Source organism: Sus scrofa, chromosome 3 (assembly GCF_000003025.6).
Source record: "Sus scrofa isolate TJ Tabasco breed Duroc chromosome 3, Sscrofa11.1, whole genome shotgun sequence".
In the NCBI taxonomy this organism is placed as follows: Eukaryota; Metazoa; Chordata; class Mammalia; order Artiodactyla; family Suidae; genus Sus; species Sus scrofa.
In genome coordinates this window covers 1332507-1352582 of record NC_010445.4, presented here as the reverse complement: position 1 = coordinate 1352582, position 20076 = coordinate 1332507, and the positions used below count along the sequence as shown (strand labels likewise).

Sequence of the window (20076 nt, the reverse complement as noted above, 5' to 3'; positions counted from 1 at the left end):
TTTCGTATTTCCCCTCGCCGCCCCCGCGGGACTGCCTCGCCGATGCTTTTCTAGAGACGAGAACTAACAGAGAACATGTGTTCGCACAAGGCCCGGCAATGGCTCCCGGGGAAGTGTCTCCTCGCCCGTGTCCCCACGGGGCTGGGATCCCGGCCCCCAGCGCCCCCACCCCGCCCCCAGGAAATGGATGTGCCTTCGGTCCGCCCTGACCCCTGTGTTTCCTCGTAGCTGGAGATGGAGCTGCAGATGCTCAAGTCCCAGGCGGGCCCGGCCGAGCAGAGCTTCCTGTTCTCCAGGGAGGAGGTGAGCGCGCTCAGGTATGTGCACCTGCCCACCCCGGCCTTCTCTCCCCACCCCCACCCGCCTGGCCCTTGGTCTGCAGCCCTTCTCAGCCTCCCGCTGTCCCCAGCACTCAGAAGACAGAACGCCTGTCTGTCTGGGGCCCCGTGCTGTCTCAGGTCCTGTCTTTGCTGCTCTGGGGCCGCAGGGCGTGTTGAGAGCGATGCAGGAGCAGCCCTGTTCCAGGGGACAGACCCCACCCACAGGCCACCCTGTGTCGTTTAGAGCAGCCTCCAGTTCCCTGAACTGTGTCCGCGTGTCTCCCAACCTGTCTCCCCCGGGAGGAGCAGCTGGACCAGGCTTCTTCCCAGAGCCCTGCCCCTGGCCTGCCCTGCCCTGCGCTGGCCTGGCCTGGCCCATCCCAGGAAGGGCTGGGCCCTCAAACGAGTCCGGGGGGTGGGGGGGCGGAGGCAGAGCTCCGAAAGCCCGGCTGGCCCCCGGCTCCAGCTCCGCAGCGAGCTGTCCTGCTCTTTGTGTGGGTAACTGAGGTGCATCACAGGTGGGCGAGCCACCAGCATCCCTGGGTGCCACTGTGCTCTGAGCGTCTGCTGTGGCCGGGCCCTGGCACCCGGCCCCCCACCCCAGGCTCTGCTTCTGTGGTCAGACGGGGCTGGGGCCCAGGCGCAGCTGGGTGTCCTTGTGGAGTCGCACCAAGTCCCGGCCATGTCCTCCTCAGTGTGGCCACGTGGCCTGTGCTGCGGGCGTCGGGCCGGGTCTGCTCCTCTGATCCCAGAGCACTTCTCGCGTGAGGACCTTGCCTGCACACGGCTGTCCCCGGGGACAGGCGCAGACGGCGTCTTGTTCAGGGCTGAGCGCTGTGCTTGGGTTCAGGGCCGAACACGGGTCCTCCTGGACTTTACAGTTTAGTGGGGACCGTGACAGCGGACTGGGGGACGTGTGGCGGGGCGCTCCCGGTCAGTGGGGGAGGGCTCCCAGTGCTGAGGCGGCGCCAACGGTGGTGGGAGGGAGCGGACGCTGTGTGTGAGGCCGGGGCCCTGGGGAGGCTGTGGCCTGGTCCCGCGAGCAGCCGGGGCTTCGCAGGGCACCGGGCAGACCAGTTGGCTGGCGTGACCGGAACCAACCCCAAAGGGTCTCGGGCACCCTGTGGGGCCTTGGAGCCACAGTTGGTGGGTGGAGGAGGGGTGAGACAGGGTGTCGCCGTCCCGCGTCGCACACGTGGCAGGAGGCAGGGGCCTTGGGTTGCAGGGCTCTCCTTCCAGAAAGGTCCTAGGGCTGCTGACGGCTTGGCCAGCACCAGGGTGGGGTTTGATCGTTTTGTCCGTTTTACAGTGTAAAACTTCGGCTTTGTCGGTGAATCCCCCCGTCCGCACCGGAGCTGCCTGCCTCGCCAGCCGGTGGGGAAGGCACAGCGCTGGGAGGGAGGGTCTGGCCTGTGGGCAGAGGGGCTGTGCGGACCAGCAGGTGATCTGAGCCTGCGGGGCCCGTGCTGCGCCCACGGCCCCTGGGGGAGGGGAGGGGCTGGGCCCGGTGCCGGGGCCCCCTCTGCACCCCAGGATGGGCCCACGGGTCCGCCGGGCACCCATGTCTCCGTTTCCTCTTGGGTCAAAGACTTGAGAAGGTGTCCCTCTGGGTGAAACCCAGTTGCGGGGTAGCACTCTGCTCCTTCGCCCCCTCCCACGGCGCGGGGAGGCTTTTCCTGCGGATCTTTGCTAAAACACCCTGAGCCGGCCGCAGCGTTTTCCAGAGGGCCTGGCGCCGAGGAAGGCAGGGACCGCAGCCACCGCCAGCGCGGCCGGCCCTGCCCACTGGAGGCACCTGGGCCTCCCCCTAGAGGGCCGCGCCCCTGACACACACGTAGATAAACCTGCCCTGAGCTGCAAATACATTAAATACGTGTAATGCCACGAATGTGCTGGTGTCAAATTTTATATATAGAAAGCATGGCTGTCTCAGTGAAGAAAACTACAGGGAAACTGCAGTAGCGATTTAAGTGGCAGCAGCCGAAGGGCCCTCTCAAGTGGAACAAAGCTGGGTTCCTGCCTCTCTGCTGTCAGACAGCAGCCCTGCGAGTCCCAAGTGCCGCCTGTGGATCAGCAGGGGGATCGAGCGCAGTCGGCCTTGAGACACGCGGGTCTGTGCCAGCCCCTGCTGCCCCAGGCCCCGCCGTGCCCTAGACCCACCCAGACGGCCAGGCGCTGAGCTCTCTTACTCTCTCTTTAGCACGTGTTCACGGAACAGAGCCTCGCTAAGCACACTCCTGCTTTCAGGCTTCAGCCACCCTGGATCGGGAAGACCCACCCCTGCCCCTGAGCTTCCCGGGGGGGTGGGGGGGGAGCTGGTGGAGCCCTGGGGTGCGGCACAGCCGGACGGGGGCGTGGCCACGCAGTCCCCAGCCACGACCCAGGCCGTGAGGCAGAAGCCGCCTCCGTGGGCTGGGCCTCTGGACCTTAGCAGGTGATGCCCTTTGAAAGGGGCTGCAGCCCTCAAACCCCAGTGCCTCTGGGCCAAGGGCAGTGTCCAGAGGGTGGCGGTCATGAGGAGGTGTGGTTTGATCCGGGAGGCTTTGCAGTTCAGTGAGGAGAAGCCAGTGGTCGGCAGGACTCCTCCACCCCCACCGCCTGAGCGGGGGCCTCTGCTAGCCTGGCTGCTGGTATGACAGGGTCCCCTCCTGGCCCCCTTCTGGCCCCCCTACTGGGTCCCCTCCGGGGTCCCCCCCTCCTGGTCCCTCTACTGGGTCCCCTCCTGGCCCCCTCCTGGGCCCTGCAGGTGGAGCGGGGACCACGTCTCTCCACACCTTGCATGGGCCCTGCTGTGGGCAGAGGAGGGGCCGCCTCCTGGAGCTGAGCCGCCCAGACCTGGGTCTCTGTGTGCCTGTGTCTTCTCCCTGACGCCTGAAGAGCCGTCTCCTGCCGGCGTCCTGGGGGTCACATGCGCTCTGGCAGGGCCGAACCGCCTCCTCATGGATACTAGTCAGATTCGCTTCCTCTGAGCCGTGGTGGGAACTCCCTGAGCCGCTCCTCCTCGGAGCTGCCCTCTGCCTGGGCCTCCCACTGTGGCCTCTCCTGGGTGACTGTGGCCCTTCCCCTGGGGCCCGCAGGGCTGGCTTCTGGGTCACGTCTTCGGGGGAGACTCCCACCTGCAAGGACTGGCCATGTCCCGCCGTCCCGTTTGCCGGGGCAGGCCCCTTCCCTGGTGCCCAGAGGCCTGCTCTTCGCTCCCTCACCAGACGGACTCTCTGGTGTCCTGCACAGACACATGAGAGGCGGGCTGTGGCAGTGCTGCTTTGTAAAAGGATCTTTAACTCCTGGTTCTGCTCAAATGGAGCGGCCCCGCTCGTCCAGGTCGTCCTCCTTATGGCCCAGAGCCTGAACCCGACACGGCAGGCAGGGGACACGGACGGTGGGGGACAGGGCTGCCTGGAGGAAACACTGTCAGCAGGCGCCCTGCGCTTTCTCAGCTGCCCCTCATCTGAGCCAGCGACATGCACACACGCCCAAGCCTGCCCCCAGCCGGAGAGGAAGCCCTCTGACCCCAGCACCCCCACTTGAGCTCCTTCCTGCCCCTTCCCCACTACAGCCACACCCCGTCCCTGCCCTGTCATGTCACTGGGCCAGCCGGGCGCGGTGACCCCAGCACTCCGAGCAGGCCACACAGGGAGTGTGAGCAGGGCTGAGCAGGAGCCAGAGCAGCAGGCGCCCCTCAGAGGAGTCAGTGGGCAGGCGGAGCGCGAGCCCACCCCACGCGGCGGCGGCAGAATCGGGGAGAGGATGGCGGCTCGTCACCCCTCCCACCGGCCCGGGCCAGAGGCACACACAAAGCACAGGGCCTGCCCTGCAGCAGCGGGGTGGCCCTGGTGTCACCCCCCCGTCCGCAAGGTCCACTTTACAGCATCGGGTCCACGGGGCTTCCACCTCCCCTGGACCAGGCACCGCACCTGAGCAGGGCGGCCACCTGCCAGGGGCAGGTGAGGGGGATGCGGGTCTCTCAGCGTGATGCTCGGTGTCCGGGATGCAGTAACAGCAAGCCCCTCATCCCCAGAGCCAGCGCAGCCGCACCTCGCACGGTGACCAGATGCCGTCCCCCGGCGGGGCTTTTAAAGCAGCATCCGAAAAATGCCTCTGTCGACGGTTACATGTTCTCTTTAAACAAATGACAAAATGGTTCCCTCAACAGAGACATAGAAATTGTTTAAAAAGAAAGGAAAGAAGAACTAAACAGAAATTAGGGTCCTGGAACATCCAATAACCAGAATAAGAAGCTCCCTGGCTGGGCTCAGCCGTGGACGACAGACGAGACAGCCAGTGTGAACTCAAAGCCAGGTCGACAGAAAGCGCCTCGCAGAGCAGCCGAGGAGCAGGCTGAAGACGAGCCAGGACAGGCTCGGGACCGCGGGGCTGGAAGGCGGGCCCGGCGGGGAGCGAAGGGGTGGAGGCGGGGAAGCATCTCAGGCAAGGACAGTGAGCATTTTCCAAATGTGGTGAAGGGCCTAAGACTTAAGAAGCTCAGCGAAGCCCTCGCCGTATAAAACCCAAGAAATCCACAGCACGGCCCATGCTCATTCATCGTCTGAAAATGAGACACCAAGGAAGCATCTTGAAAGGAGCCAGAGAGAAACACTGCGTTGTCGACAGGGACACCGCGTCTGGGGGACAGCAAGTTTTTTATCAGCAAGTTTTTTATCTGCAACCGCCGAAGCCACAGTGACGCGCAGAGCCTTGTTCGGGTTCTGAGCGACAAGAACGGTCAGCCAGTGGCCACATCTTCAGGGATGAAAGGAAAACAAGACGTGCTCAGACAAAGGGAAGCGGAGACAGTTTATCACCCACGGGGCTCCCCCAAGCAACGTCTCAGAAACCCTTCCGCGTCGGGGGCCGAGGCGGCAGGAAAACGTGGGCTCTGCAGAGGGAGAGGACACGGGATGGGGAAAGACGGGGACGTGTGACAGACGGCCTTTTTCTGAAACCGTGCGCGAGGCGGAGCGCCTGCGGCGACGTCCCAGGCCGCGGGGCTGCGTTTGAGGGGGGGCGACAGCACCGGAGGGTTTGGGGCCCAGAGCCCTGTACGCGGAGCATTGCGGAAGGAAGGGGCCCCCCCGGCACGTGGCACGTGACGCGTTGGCAGGAGAAACCGGGGTAGAAACGGAGGCGACCGCGAGGAGCAGAGAAGGAAACGGCAGGTGGAAGCACTGGCACGGCAGCCGGTTGGTCCCTTGGAGGTCGACGGGCCGACGGCTCCGAGCGAAGATGCCCCGGTCAGAGTGATGAAGACACGGCTGGTCACGCTGAGCCTACGAGAGACCCGCTTCACCACAGCGTCAGAGCTGCGGACAATTTCTCAAAGCAGGTGTAGCTTTTTTTTCTTTTTTTCTTTTCTTTCTTTTTAGGGCCACACCCTAAAAAGCATATGGACGTTCCCAGTCTTTGGGGTCAAATCAGAGCTACAGCTGCCGGCCTACACCACAGCTCACGGCAACGTCGGATCCTTAACCCGCTGAGTGCGGCCAGGAATCGAACCTGCGTCCTCGTGGATACTAGTCGGGTTCGTGGCCCCTGAGCCACGACGGGAACGCCTAGGTGTGACTTGTACGAATTGAAGAACATTAGGGAAGGTTTTGTGGACACAGACATTACATGAGGACCCGTCTGCCCGGAAGACAAGGGTCCTGAGCGTAGGGCCGAGCGACAGAGCCCCAGACCCCAAGGGCCAAAAAAGACGGATCCGGCGGGAGAAGGGGGCCCTGGCCTGTCTGGCCGGGGCTCCACGGCGCCCCGCAGGGGGCGGACGCGAGGCTGAGCGGCAGCAGAGGCCTGGAGCGGGCCCCTCCGTCCACCCACCTCAGCCACGGGCCCGAGCGTTCGGCCTGGGTCGGCACAGCCCTCGGCGGGTTCCTAGCGGCTCCGCTCTGTGGCCCGAGGAGCTCAAAGTGGAAACCAGGAAGCGGAACAACGGCGACGTCTCGGCGCTCAGCAGTGAAGCGAGGGGCCCTTAAACCAGCGGCCCCCGGGCGAAGGAGGAGGGCCCGGGGGAGCGTGACGGCGAGAGAGCCGCTCCCGGAATCTGCGGGACAGGGAGAGTCCGCGCCCGGCAGCAAGTGCTGGCTTGTTTCTTCTTCCTCTTGGCCGCACTCACGCCGTGCGGGAGTCCCCGGGCCAGGGGTCAAACGCGCGCCCCGGCAGGGACAACGCGGGACCCTTCACCTGCTGAGTCACAAGGGGGAACTGCAGTCAACTCTGACTTGAGAAAAGCCAGCAGGTCCCTCATTTATATTCCGGCCTCGAGCACCTGGAAAAAGAGCAACATCAGCCCAAAAAACATCAGAATGAAGGAAATGACAAAGAGCAAAAAGATAATGAAATTAAAAGAAAAACAAAGTTATTGAAACAGAAAGCTCGTCCTTTGGGAAAAAAATCTAATAAAATTAATAAACTAGCAAAACCAACAAATATAAAAGGGAAAGTAGAGATCAGCAGTGTCAGGAATGAACTGGGGGACAGCCCTGTGGCCCCCCGAGATCCCAAAGCCCCAGCAGGGTGGGGTCTTGGAGTTCCCGTCCTGGCGCCTCAGAAGCGAATCCGACTGGGAACCATGAGGTTGCGGGTTCGATCCCTCGCCTCGCTCCGTGGGTGAAGGATCCGGCGTTGCCGTGAGCTGTGGTGTAGGTCGCAGACGCGGCTCGGATCCTGTGTCGCTGTGGCTCTGGCATAGGCCGGCGGCTACAGCTCTGATTAGACCCCTAGCCTGGGAACCTCCATATGCTGCTGGTAAGGCCCTAAAAAAAAAACAAAAAAAAGGGAGTACGGGAGTCTTACAGACAGCTCCATGCTCCAGATTCATTAACTTAGGAACAGTGCGCCAATTCCTCAAAACCCAAAGACCACCAGAACGCACCAGGAAGCATCTGAATCGTCATACGAACATTTTTGAAAACATGAGTTCATGATTAAAGTGCTTCCCCGAAAGGATGTCAGCAGGCCCGTGTGGTAACCCTGGAGAATTCCGAGCATTGAGGGAAGAATGACTATCAGGGAGTTCCCACTGTAGCTCAGCGGGTTGGGAGCCCAGCTAGCATCCATGAGGACGCGGGTGCTGGTCTCTGGTCCGGCTCAGGGGGTCAAGGATCCGGCGTTGCTGTGCGCGGTGGTGTAGGTCACAGATGCAGCTCGGATCCCGCGTTGCTGTGCCTGTGGTGTAGCCGGCAGCTGCAGCTCCGATTCGACCTCTAGCCTGGGACCCTCCATGTGCTACAGGTGCGGCCCTAAAAAAAAAATAAAGGACTGAGGAACATGAGCTGTGTGCAGTCTCTTAGAGCAAACAGAGGAGGTTGCCGGGTTCAGGGGAGGGGTGTCCTCAAAGTGGTGGCTTGAGCAAGCCCCCCGGCGCCGGGGCCCTCCTCCGATCGCGGTGGGTTACAGCATCAGGTGGGGCGGGCGCCACGTGACCTGTGGTGTGTCCCTTGAGGGAGAGGCCACGGGCCTCCTCGGACGTGTCTGAAGTTCCCGTAATTGTCACCCTGGAAAGGTCGAAGACGAAAAGAACCACAAAGACTTCCGCGCCGACTTCCAGGCGGAGCCCTGCTCCCGCCGCTCCACGGGCGCCTCTCGGGGCGCTGCTCCGACTTCGGGTGTGGAAGCTGCTTGGCTTCTCCTCTGCGGGGCTGGGACTTAGCTCTTCTGTGTCATTTACCACGCACTCATCTGCCTCCCAGCTTCTCACGGGTTTTGGATGTTGTCACTTCTCTTTTCTCGGTCCTTTTTCAGGAGTAGGCTTCGAAAGAAGGAAGACCTTGCCTGCGGTTTGGGTGGCGTTTGGGGAGAGACGGTGCCTAAACGGGGCCACTGTCTTTCGCCAACGTCTTTGGTGTCTTTCCTTTCGTGGCTGTTTTATACACGGCGAAAACCCTCGTCATTTAAACGCTTGTTTTTTCCATTTTATATCATAACGCCCTCCCGTGTTTTTCCAGACTTTGCATAAATACTCAATGTACGGTCGGGTCCATCATGGAGTTGGTTAACCCACTTTTGGAACCAGAGTTGTTAGGAATAGGCTGCAGTGAGCGTCTCTCTTGTCCGAGTTCTGACCGCTGTGCAGGCGTGTTTTCTGGGCGCCAGAGCCGGGCTCCTTGGTCTCACATCTACACTCTGCCGCTTCATGGTTTGGAAAGTGGGGACCCGCTGACCGCAGATGCTCACCCCGTGCTTTCTGCAGGTCGAGCTCTGCCCTGGGCACCCTCTCCGCAGGTGCCTCCCGGATGGGGCGGCCACCCTGGGGTTTGCAGAGACCTGTCTCGCGGAGGCATCGTTCACATCACGGAGGCGCCTTTACGGTGCAGTGTCTGAGGGCCGGGTGCCGGGGTGGGTCTTGGCCGACCGCCTCTTCGCTTCCGTAGGTTTTCTTTAATTTCTCTGAGCCGTCTTTGGCAGTTTTCAGTGTACACATCTTAACTCCTCCCGGGGTCAAGTAACTCCTCGTATTTTATTCTTTTCGATGCTCTCGTAAGCAGAATTATATTCTTAAATTTGCTTTTCGGATTGTTCATTGCCAGTGTATCAAAAATTCAACCAATTTTAATTTATGTTGAAATACGTTAGTCCTTCCAGCTGAAGATTTGTCAATTTTGTTGCTCTTTTCAAATAGGCAACTCTTGGTTTCGTTGCTTTTCTTACGGTTAAGGTGTCATTCAGCTCTGCTCCCAACTGTATTGTTATCGTCCTCCTGCTAGCTTTGAGGTCAGCTTCCTGTCTTTCTAGTTCCTTAAGGGGTACAGTTAGGTTATCCATTTGAGATCTTCCTTTTTTGAAAAAATGTTTCCCCTTTTGAGGGCCACACCTGTGGCATATGGAAGTTCCTGGGCTAGGGGTCAAATTGGAGCTGCAGCTGCCGGCCTCCCCCACAGCCACAGCAACACCAGATCCTCGACCCACTGAGTGAGGCCGGGGCTCGAACCCACATCCTCATGGCAACTATGTCGGGCTCCCAACCTGCAGAGCCACAGCAGGAACTCCTGCCTTCCTTTTCGACGCGGGCGTAGACGGCTGTCAGTTCTCCTGGAGCGTTGCTGTCCCTGGCACCTCGTCGTGTTTTGTTTTTGTGGATCCCCAGGTGTCTTCTCGGTTTCTTGTGCTTTCTTCTTCGGTCTGTCGGTCGTCTAAGAGGGTGTTTAGTTTTCACATACCTGTGAGTCTTCCAGTTTTCCTTTCGTTGGGTTTTACTTCCGTCCCATCGAGTTCGTTCCGGTAGGTCAGTACGTTTCATTTGCTAAGACTTGTCTTGCAGCCTAACATATGGTGTGTTCTGGAGAATATCTGTGCGTCCTTGGCAGGGATGTGTCCTCTGCTGTCAGGCCTAATGGATTTGCAGGCTCCCAGGGGCTCTGCATCCTTGATGCAGGCGCTGCTTTTTATAGCTGGCTAATATTCCACAGCTTAAAAAAATAGATACGTATATTTATCTGTTCCCTGGTTGAAGGATATGTGTGTTGTTTTCAGTGTGGGGCCATTATGCCTGGAACTGCTGCACCCTTGTGTGTGCAGATTGTGGGTGGCTGTCAGTTTCCACTTCTCCGGGGTGGGCATTCCTAGGTATTGTGTCAGGTGTGTGGTCGCCTCACCAGCGCTGTGTGGGCGCCGAGGTTCCTTTGCGACCACTCTTGGTATAGCCGGTATTCTTATTTTAGCCCTTCTGCCGGGGGCCGGCTGTACCTCACCGTGGCTCCACCTGTAATTCCCACATGGCTGCTGGTTTTGAAGGTCTCCTCATGTGCTCCAGTGAAACCCGGTTACCCTTCTTGGTAAGGTGGCTGTCCACGTATTTTACCCGTCTTTTATCCAGTTTTTGTTGTTTTTTTCTTTTTTTTTTTAACTTGCTGTTAAATTTTAAGGCCTTGGAGTTCCCGTTGTGGCACAGTGGTTAACGAATCCGACTCGGAACCATGAGGTTGCAGGTTCGATCCCTGCCCTTGCTCAGTGGGTTAAGGATCTGGCGTTGCCGTGAGCTGTGGCGTAGGCCGGCGGCTACAGCTCCGATTCGACCCCTAGCCTGGGAACCTCCATATGCTGCAGGAGCGGCCCTAGAAAAGGCAAAAAAAAAAAAAAAAAAAAAAAAGTTTAAGGCCTTTCTGCAGTTTGGATATGTATTTGTCGAATGTGTGATTTGCAGATGTCTTCTCTGAGCCTGTGGCTTGTTTTTGTCCTTACCTTATCGAGGTCTTTAGCACAAGTTTTTAGCTGCGGTCAAGCCCCGTGTATCCGCTGTTAGGTATTTGAAAAGCCTTGCCCGGGCCGAGTGTCAGAGAGGCTGTCCTGTGTTCTCCTTACACTTCGGTGCCTTGGCCGTTTGCATTCCGTCTCTGGTCCGTGCGCCGTGAACCGCCGTGCGGGCCGGGAGGTGCCGAGAGGCTGTCCTTCGGGTGTTTGCCTGGAGTTGCCCGGTGGTCTCAGCACCGTGCCTGGTCAAGGCGCCTGCCGAGATTGCCGGCGTTGCTTTCAGGCCTCTGTCAGGAGCCGCCTGGGCCGGTCTCGCCGCCCGTCTCTGGACGCTCCGTTGGGCTGTGTTGGTCTAAGTCCCGCAGCCCCGCGTCTTGATGACTCTCGCCTTCGGGTGAGTTTTAAAATCTGGTCGTGCGACTCCTCCAGCTGCATTCGGCTTTTCCAAAAAAAAAAGTTCTTTGGCCTTTCCACGTAAATTTCAGGATTGGTTTGTCTCTAATCTACACCAGAAATGCTGCTGGGGCCGTATCGGCCTTGTGTCGAATCTGTACTCGAGGTGGGAAGAACGGACGTTCGCTGTGGGTCGGGCCTTCCGTCCACGACCGCGGTGTGGATGCGTCTGTGTATTCACGACTCTGATCTCTTTCATCAGCACTTGGTCCTTGCAGCATACAGAGTCTGTCCATTTTATCGGATTTATACCTAAGTATGCTTTTTTTTTTTTTTTTGTCTTTTTAGGGCTGCACCCATGGCGTATGGAGGTTCCCAGGCTAGGGGTCTAATTGGAGCTGGAGCTGCCGGCCACAGCCGCAGCCACACGGGATCCCAGCCGTGCCTGCGACCTACACCACAGCTCACGGCAACGCCAGATCCTCGACCCACTGAGCAAGGCCAGGGATCGAATCCGCAGCCTCATGGTTCCTAAAAAACAGATTTGTTTTCGCTGCGCCATGACGGGAACTCCCAGCTTGGTTTCTTCAGGAGCCCACATGCGCGGAGGTGCGGGGCCGTGCGGACCTGCTCAAACACCCGCTCCGTGTGCGGCTCTGGGACCCGCAGCGGGAACCTCTCGCCCCTGGCGCTCCCTCTGCGTTCACCTGCTTTCTCTCTTTGCCAGTCCTGCTAGAGGTTTACAATTTAATTGGACTTTTCGAAGGCACAGTGTAGGGTTTCTTTCATTTTTTTCTCATTGTTTTTCGGTTCTCAATTTCATTGACTTCTGCGCTTTCTTATTTCCTCCCTTCTGCCGGCCTCGGGTGTATTTTTCTTCCCGTGTGTTTCCTTAGGGGAAGCGTAGATTATTGACCAGAGGTCTGTCTTGTTTGCTAATGTAGGCGTTGAAGGCTGCAGATCCTTGCCTAGGCAGTGCCTCGGCGCATCCCATGCTGGCTGCTCTGTCCTGTTCTGCCTCCCTCTCAGTGACAGCTGTTTCCTCATTTCATGCGTCATCTTCCTTCAACCACGTATTGTTTTGCTGTGTGTCGTTATAGTTTCACATGTTCGGAGGTTTTCTGATCGTTCTGTTATTGGCATCTGATTTAAACCAATTATAGTCTGTGAATTTGTATCATTTTCAATTTTTTAAAAAATTGCTCGTTTCTTAAATGCCCCAGGAGACACTGGCTTTGCAAATATTGCTTCCCATTCTGTAGCTTGTCCTTTCATTCTCTTCATGAAGTCATTTTATTTTTTAATTTATTTTTTTTTTGGCCACGCCCATGGCATATGGGAGTCCCCAGGCCAGGAATCAAACCCCACACCACGGCAGTGACAATCCAGCTTAACCCACCGCACCACAACTCCTTTATAAAGTCCTTCTTTTGTTGTTAATTTATTTGTCTTTTCTAGGGCTGCTTCCACAGCACATGGAGGTTCCCAGGCTAGGGATCGAATTGGAGCTGTAGCTGCCAGCCTGCATCACAGCCACAGCAAGGCCAGATCAGAGCTGCTTATGTGACCCACACCACAGCTCACAGCAACACCAGGTCCTTAACCCACTGAGTGAGGCCAGGGATTGAACCCGCATCTGCATGCATACCCATGGGGTTGATAACCACTGAGTCAGGACAGGAACTCCCCCACACTATTTTTGGGGTTTTTTTTTTTTTTTTGTCTTGTCTTTTTAGGGCCGCACCTGCCGCATATGGAGGTTCTCAGGCTAGGAGTCTAATCGGAGCTGTAGCCACCGGCCTACACCACAGCCACAGCAACTCGGGATCTGAGCCGTGTCTGCGACCTACACCACAGCTCACGGCAACGCCGGATCCTTCACCCACGGAGCGAGGCCAGGACTGGAACCCTCCACCTCATGGTTCCTGGTCAGATTCCTTTCCACTGCGCCACGACGGGAACTCCCCGTGTTAGTTTCTATGCTCACATCTAATGTATAACCTCACAGCCTTTATGCTGTTGTTGTCATGCATTTTATTTATACTATGTCTTAAACCCCCAATGTGTTGTCTTAGTTTGGTTTAAACAGCCAATCTCTTTTAAAAATAGTTACTTGGATATTTTCAGGGACTTAAGTGGTAGGAAAAACCATGCAGGTGCACACGGGGTTGTGATGGCTGCTGCTCGCCGACGCTCCCTCTGGGGTCACCGTCCTTCTGCCCGAGGGACCCCCCACATCTCCTGTGGGCAGGTCTCCGGTCGTGAAGTCTTGTTGTTTTCCTGTGTCTGAGAACATCTTTATCTTGCTTTTGCTTTTGAAAGATAGTTTCACTAGGAATAGAACTCTGGGTTGGCATGGTTTGTATTTCCTGCAGTGTGTGAACAATTTTTCTTCTCTCTCTCGCTTGCCTTGTCTCTCCTGCGAAACCTGCTTTCCTGCTCTTTGTTTCTGTGGCTTCTTTATCACTGGTTTGGAGCAGCCTCAGTGCGGGGCCGCTTTCTTTGTGTTTGTGCTCAGGTCTGCGGCTTTATGCTTTCATCACATTTGCAACCTCCTTGCGGCATTTTTGTCCCCGTCCCCCCCCCTCCCCCCGACTCCTGCAGGGACCCCAGTTGCATGTGACTTCTGCTTCAGGAAGCCACCCACTACTCGGTGCTGTTCTTTTCAGTTTTAAAGATTGATTTTCCTCTCCGTGCGCTGCTGCGGATAGTTTTTCTCTCACTGTCTTCAGCGCACCAAACTCAGTCCTGCAGACAAAAATCCAGCCTTTGTCTTATTCAGTATTTTTCATTTTAGGTAGTGTAGCTGCCCCCTCTAGGAGTTCAATTTGATCTTATCTGTGTCTTCCCCATCTGTCCTTAATTGCTGAATCGTGGAATAATTCCCTCATTCCAGAGAGTTTTCTGTTTTTTCTTTTTTTTTTTTTTTTTTTGCTTTTCACGGCTGCACCTGAGGCATATGGAGGTTCCCAGGCGAGGGGTCGAATCAGAGCTGCAGCTGCCGGCCTACACCACAGGCACAGCAGCACAGGATCCCAGCCGTGTCTGTGCCCTACACCACAGCTCACAGCGATGCCAGATCCTTAACCCACCGATCAAGGCCAGGGATCGAACCCGCATCTCAGTCGGGACCATTAACTGCTGAGCCACGAAGGGAACTCCCGAATAGTTTTTAACAACTGCTTTCATGTCCTTGGATGTTAATTTAATGTCCGCGCAGCCCTCTTGGTACGTTTTGCCCCGTCGATTCCTCTCCTCACCGTGAGTCCTGTTTCTCCACTGCTTTTCATGCCTGGTCATCTTAGATTGGGCGGCGGACCGTGTGAGTTGTAGCTTGTTGGGTTCCGAAGCTTTTGTGTTGCTGTCACCCTTGTCGAGCCTTTTTCAGGGACTCTCTTAGGTTCCGGAACGAGTCGGTCCTTCCGACCCTGCTCTTGTCGTTTGCTGGGCCACCCTGGAGCAGACCTTAGGTAGGCAGAATTACCTCCCACCCCGCACCCAGAGCTTCCTGAATGAGCTCTGAGGTGTGGGTTTTCCCTTCCGGCTGGAACGGCTCTTCTCCTCACTCTGTGTACCCGCTGGGCACCGCTTCCTTGGCGCATTTTTATTTCAAGTCATATGAATATGGTTCTTATTCCAAAAATTAAATTAACAAGTGCAGATAAAAACAGGCACCGTCTTGCCATGAGCTACAACCTCCTTGAGTCCCCGGTTGGGCAACTGGCCCTGCTTGGCCTTGGGGCCTTTGGGGCAGAAGAGTCTGCTTCCGAGTCTCATCCTGGATCCCCAGCCTCCAGTCGCCAGCTGCGTCCACAGCCTGCGTCGGAGAGCTTCCGTCTTTCCTTCATTTTTGGAGGCTCTGGTCAGGTCGTTCTCTTGACTCTCAGGTCCTCTGCCGTTTGCAGTCACCCTGTGGGCGTGGGCGGCAGGCACGCGACACGCTCAGGGTCCCACCCGTGTGTCCTTCCCTGTGCCCCTCCCCCAGCGGACCCCCCCCGGATGCCCCGCCCCCGTCCTGTGCTGGTGTGTTTTCTCAGTGTCGCCTATGTCAGGTTCGTGAAGGCCCATTCGTGAAGAGACCTCTGTAATTGTCCCCTAGCTTTTCCCCTCTCCCCCGAGGGCGCCCCCCCAGCCCCCGCCGGCGGCAGTGCGGTCCCGTCATGGTCTGTCGTCCTTCCTGCAGGTTGAAGATTGAGGAGCTGGCGCAGGAGCGGAGTCGTCTGGAGGAAGACAAGAAGCTGCTGGAAGCGCAGCTGGAGCGGCTCACCCTGCAGGTGAGCTTGCAGGACGCGCCCCATCGGGTGCTCCTGGACCGGCGGCCCCGGGGCCTGTCCCGCACATGTGGCCTCAGCCCAGCAGAGGGGACAGGCCGCGCTGCCCCCAGCTCCTGGCCTTCCCGCCCTGTCCGCCTCCTTGGTTTTCAGCCCATTTTCCCGACTGCTGGCCTCAGAGCCTGCGGTCTGAGTGGCGCCTGCGTTGCCCGGGTGCGTGTGGCTGGCGCGCTCCCGTGCGTGAGAAGCCCAGCAGGGGTTTTCTGTGTGGCCTGGGGTCTCTTTGCAAGCCCGTCTCCATCTGCGGCAGCTGTGGCGTTGGACTGCTGTTTACACCGTTTTGATTTTCTCTTCTTCCTCATTTTTCTTCTCCTTTCTAAATTGGTCCGTGGTAAGAAACCCGCAGGTTCGTGATCACCCCCGATTTTGGACAGGCCATTGATTTTTGTCTTGACGCCTATTAGAGGCAGATCAAATCTCTTTTTTATTCCTGGTTCCTGGAGCCGGGAGAAGTGACAGCCTTGATAAAGCCAGGCGCCGTGAGCCGCGGCTGGACCATGTTCAGCTCCAGGACCTGTCACCTTGTACTGTTTTAATTGGGCCGCAGTCCTGATGGAAGAGCCGGGCTGCTGGCAGGTGCCCCCGCAGCTGCCCATCAGCGGCGCCGTGTCAGGCAGGGCTGGTGAACGCCTTTCTGGGCACTTGGTCAAGCTCAGCCTGAGATCACGGCTGACGGCTTCCCAGGCTTCCCGAACCGGGACTCAGGTCCTGCTGAGATCTCTGCTTCCTTTTCTCCTGCCCCGGGACCTCAAGGCCCGTCGTGAGGAGCCTCAGCGGCCCTCGGTGGGAGGCGCGGGGCTGCTGGGGAGAGGGCGGGCGGTGCTGGGTAGCGCTCCTGTGTAGGAGGTAAGGGCCCCTGGTGCCCGGGCCGTCAGCGCTCCTTGGGCGGCGTCAGCTGCACCCACCGCGTACAGCCTCCTGGGCTCCGCGTGCACCTCACATGGGGTTGGGGGGCGCCGTGCAGCCCAGAGCCGCTCACGGCCAAGGCAGCATGTGGCCTCTGGGTCAGCACGGGGAGGATGCGGTTCCGTGTCCGAGCCTGGGGCCGCCCAGCTCCCAGCCCGCAGCTGTGGGAGTGGAGCCCGGAACCCGCCGGCGGCAGGCGCAGGTGCCTGCCTCGTGTCCCGGAGGGCAGCCGTTGGGGCCCAGCTCCCGGGGTCCTGGGGAGCAGCGGCTGGTGCGCTGATGCAAGTATGGGGCAGGGGCAGCGGGGGGCAGCGGGGGGCAGCAGGCTGCCACCAGGGGGCGTGGGTGGCGCAGCCCCACAGCCGCAGGCCACCGCCTCCTGCTCTCACGGAAGGAGGCATCCGGGGCCTGGCTGCTGGGGGGTGAGGCCCTTCGTACCTCCCCGCGGGTGGAGGGGCGCCCGCTCCCACTGCACCCTTCCCCCCACCTGCTCGGGGCCCAGGAACTGGCTGCCCCACCCTGGCTCGGCCACTCACCCACATCCTGAGACGCAGCACACGGGCTCCTGGCCACCTCTGCCCATGGACAGCCCCTCTCTGCCGGGCCAGCGTCAGCCTGAGTCACACAGGGCTCCCTGGGTCCCCTCGTCAGGCCTCCTGGATCCGAGTCCGCAGCCCTCAGGCGTCTGCTGCCCCGTCTCCCTGACGGGGAAACTTGGCTCAGAGAGGGTCAGGGGTTTAGTCCCGCGCGCCCAGCTGGAGAAGCAGAGCCGGGCTTTGAATCAGGGCTGTGGCCTCCTGAGCAGACACCCCGACCCCTCACACCACCGTCACCCCGCCCGCCCCTCGGGGCTGCGTCTGTGGTGGCCCAGCTACCATTCTCAGTGACCAGCCTCGGCTCTGGGGCCCTGGTCCCCCCCGCCTCGGCACCAGCCCCGCCCATGCCAGCGGCCCCGACGTGTCTGTCCCCTGGTGCGCTGGGCACAGAGACCTTTACACCTTGAAGCTGAGGTGACGGGACGCCCCCGTCTGGTGACAGTTCCTGTCTGACTGTCCCGCCTGGGAACTGAGGTGCAGCAAAGGGGCGGGTTCGGTCCTGGCAGGAAGGCCCGCCTGCGCCCTGACCCCAGAGGGCAGCCCGCCAGACCGCAGGTCACTCTGGTCCCGCGGGGTGGACGAGAAGGAGCTTGTGTCTGGCTCAGGGAGCAGTCCCCGTGGCGAGGAAGTGGCTCTGAAGGAGACACGGGCCGTGGAGACAGTGGGCAGCCGTGGTGGCGCAGACCTGGGCTGGCAACCTGCCCCTCAGCTGGGTGTCTTAGGCAGGTCCTGCTTTGCCACCTGAGCCACGTGGGGGGTCCTGGGAGGTCACGGCATCGTGAAGGACCCCAGAAGCAGCAGGAGAGCGCCTGGCTGCCCCTGCCCGCAAGCCCCCGGGCCTGGCGTGTCCGTGCCCAGTGCCTCATGGCCTGGGCCGTGCTGACGGCCTGACGGGCATAACGCTCCCACCAGCCCGCCTGTGTTTATCAGCGGCGCTGCCAGCCTGCTCCTTATGCAAATCTCCTCTCCTCTCTGCCTCTGAAGAGTCTTCAAGTTGGTCCGCTTCAAGGAAGATTGATTAAAATCAGCTGCAGTTTGACTTAATTGGGAACATATGCTCGGAGAGGGCACTCAACTAGTTAGAACTTCTTGTAATTAGTTCACAGCTGGTTGGTGAGGCAACAACCCCAGTGACGGCGCCGCGCTGGGCATGGGCCTGCCGGTCTGCGCCCGGCTGCTGCCTGGACGGGGCTGGGGACGGGACCCTGGGTGGAGGCTCCCGGGCCGGCTCCCTCCGTGTCCGGCTTTCTGGAGGCTTCGATGGTTCCCACCGCATCTGGGGTGACCTGTGTGCGCTCCCCATGCAGCCAGCTGTCAGAGAGACGAGGCCCTCATTTAGGGAGGGGGGCACTGAGGCCACAGCTCGCCAGACACCGCTGGCCGCTGGCTGTTTTGTAGCGCCGGAACGTTCTCAAAGGCCGAAACCAAGCACAACTGTCTGGAACTCCAGGTCCGACGCAGGAGGCGTCCTGTGGCTCCCAGGTCACTGCAGGACTTGGGGCCCGGGAGCCAGACTCTTTGGGGACCAGCGGGAACAGTGGGCACACTGCTGGAGCCCACCGGGCTTTCCTGCTGGCAGGGGGGCGGGCACGGCCTGGACGCCCCTCCCTCCCACCCACGGTCCTTTCCAGGCTCCACCCGCCCCGGGCACCTCTCCCGGTGAGGAGCGGCAGCCCAGGCTCTGCTCCGTCTGCTCTGGCACCTCCCGTGTCCCTGCCCGGCTGTGGCCCTGGCCTCAGTCCGCTCACCTGGACACGGAGCCGACCCCACGCCCCTGCAGGCCGTCCTGGAGAACACAGCCCTTTCGGGGTGACGGGGGCCGTCTAGGCCACAAGCTGTGTGGAGCCAGGGTGCAGACAGCCTCCCTGGCCGTCCCCCAGCTCCCCTCTCGGAGCCTGGTCACCCTTGCGGCAGGTCGGGCCCGGTGCGCGCGCTCCCGCGGCTGCTTGTGACGCACCTCGCGGCCGCCCCCGTCAGTGCTTTTCTATTTTCTTGATGCATTTAAAGCAAATTGCAAACATCTGTACCCTTCCCTCTAAGCGCCTCGGCGTGCACGTAATTAGGCAGAATTCTTCTCTGGGGTTTGAGCCTGCGTCCCCCGTCCCTCGGGGCTGGGCTGGAGGAGCGGCCCCTCGGGCCCTGCCCGCTTCCTCTGCCTGCCGCTCTGCTCAGGAGAGGGACCAGACTACAGCCCGGTGGCATTTAAAATGAGTGCATCCTTTTTGGAAATGGAGTGGGAAGAAAATTGCCGGGTTCCCTTTGAGCGGAAAGCTGGCGCTGCCCGTGGAGACTGCCCCACTCCCGTCCCTGCGTCACCAGGCAGGAGCGCGGCTAATCATAGACTCTCCCGCTTCCGCCTCCTTCCCTTTTCCGGGGGGTGGGGCGGGGCCGGGAGTGACCCCTTTTCACACCTTGCTGCCCAGCCCTGGCTCCCTACCCACTTTGCACACCGCAGACCCCTGAGCCTCCACTACTCCCTCTCCTGCAGACACCCCCGGGGCGACCAGCCACCCCCTCACCTGCCTCCTGGGGAGCCCTGAGCCCAAAGCAAGCCCACCCTCTGCCTCTCAGCACCCCTCTTGCCCAGCGGGTCCTCCTGCTGCTAACCAAGCCTTGAACGCATCCTGCCCTGACTGATGCCTGTGCTTCCAGAATATTCCCTGGGCGTTGCTCCCCAGAGGAGCAGGACCCCGCAGGCCATGGTGCTCAGGGTGCCTGGGCATGGTGAGCCCAGAGCGAGTTCCCAGTGGGGTAGATTGTGTTCCCCGAGCGAGGAAGGCTCACGGGCACCTGCTTCCTCAGTGTTGACTGGCAGTGGCGCCCTGACACTGGGCACAGCGCCGTACTGACCACACACATGGGCACCCCTGGGTCTGCCCCGACCTGTCAGGTGTTCTTAGCACCATGGCCACTGAGGAGGGGGTGCCGTGAAGCTGGTGGTTGGCTCATGTCACGGCGGGTCCAGAGACCACAGCCCCTGCCCTCAGCTGCACCTCTGTCTCCCCAGCGGAGGTCAGGGCCTCCCCGCCTGAGAGCCTGGGTTGCCTGCGTGGGGACCGCAGGCGTGCCTTCCTCCCACCTCCCCGCCCGCCATCGCCAGAGGCAAGACCAGGCTGCCCGCCCGCCGCTCCCACCGGGCCCACACCTGCGCCGTCGCGAGCGTCCACCTGTGGGCCCTGATCTCTGGGCTGGAGGCTCTGAGCCCGGCGAGCCAGCCGATGGCTGGATCTGCGTGGGCAGCTGCAGGGCAGAGCGACCAGGGTGGGCTCTGCAGGGCTCACGTCCCGGCGGGAATTCCCGCTTCACAGGTGCTGGGCCCTGGGCGGCCACTGCGCTGGGAAAGCGAGG

At 60.0% G+C, this 20076-nt stretch overlaps 2 protein-coding genes across 9 annotated transcripts in view; one reads left to right on the top strand and one right to left on the bottom strand.

The window, feature by feature from the left end:
* Nucleotides 1-20076, top strand: part of MAD1L1 (MAD1 mitotic arrest deficient like 1) — a 323281-nt gene that overhangs the window by 206764 nt on the left and 96441 nt on the right. The window contains exons 14-15 of the mRNA XM_021085975.1: nt 229-317; nt 15079-15169. Coding sequence (XP_020941634.1) covers nt 229-317; nt 15079-15169 — 180 coding nt within the window. The remainder of the gene's footprint in view (nt 1-228; nt 318-15078; nt 15170-20076) is intronic.
* Nucleotides 1-20076, bottom strand: part of LOC106509613 (translation initiation factor IF-2-like) — a 28042-nt gene that overhangs the window by 6376 nt on the left and 1590 nt on the right. Inside the window, exons 1-4 of one of the 8 annotated variants that reach the window (XM_021085980.1) lie at nt 18477-18822; nt 17123-18039; nt 16669-16887; nt 1766-6582 (exon numbers count right to left, since the gene is read on the bottom strand). In XM_021085980.1, coding sequence (XP_020941639.1) covers nt 2936-3901 — 966 coding nt within the window. In that variant the 5' untranslated portion in view covers nt 3902-6582; nt 16669-16887; nt 17123-18039; nt 18477-18822 and the 3' untranslated portion in view covers nt 1766-2935. Of the gene's footprint in view, nt 1-1765; nt 6583-16668; nt 18040-18476; nt 18823-20076 lie in introns of those variants that run through there. The other 7 variants (XR_002342195.1, XM_021085977.1, XM_021085978.1 and 4 more) reach the window with 7 other exon arrangements.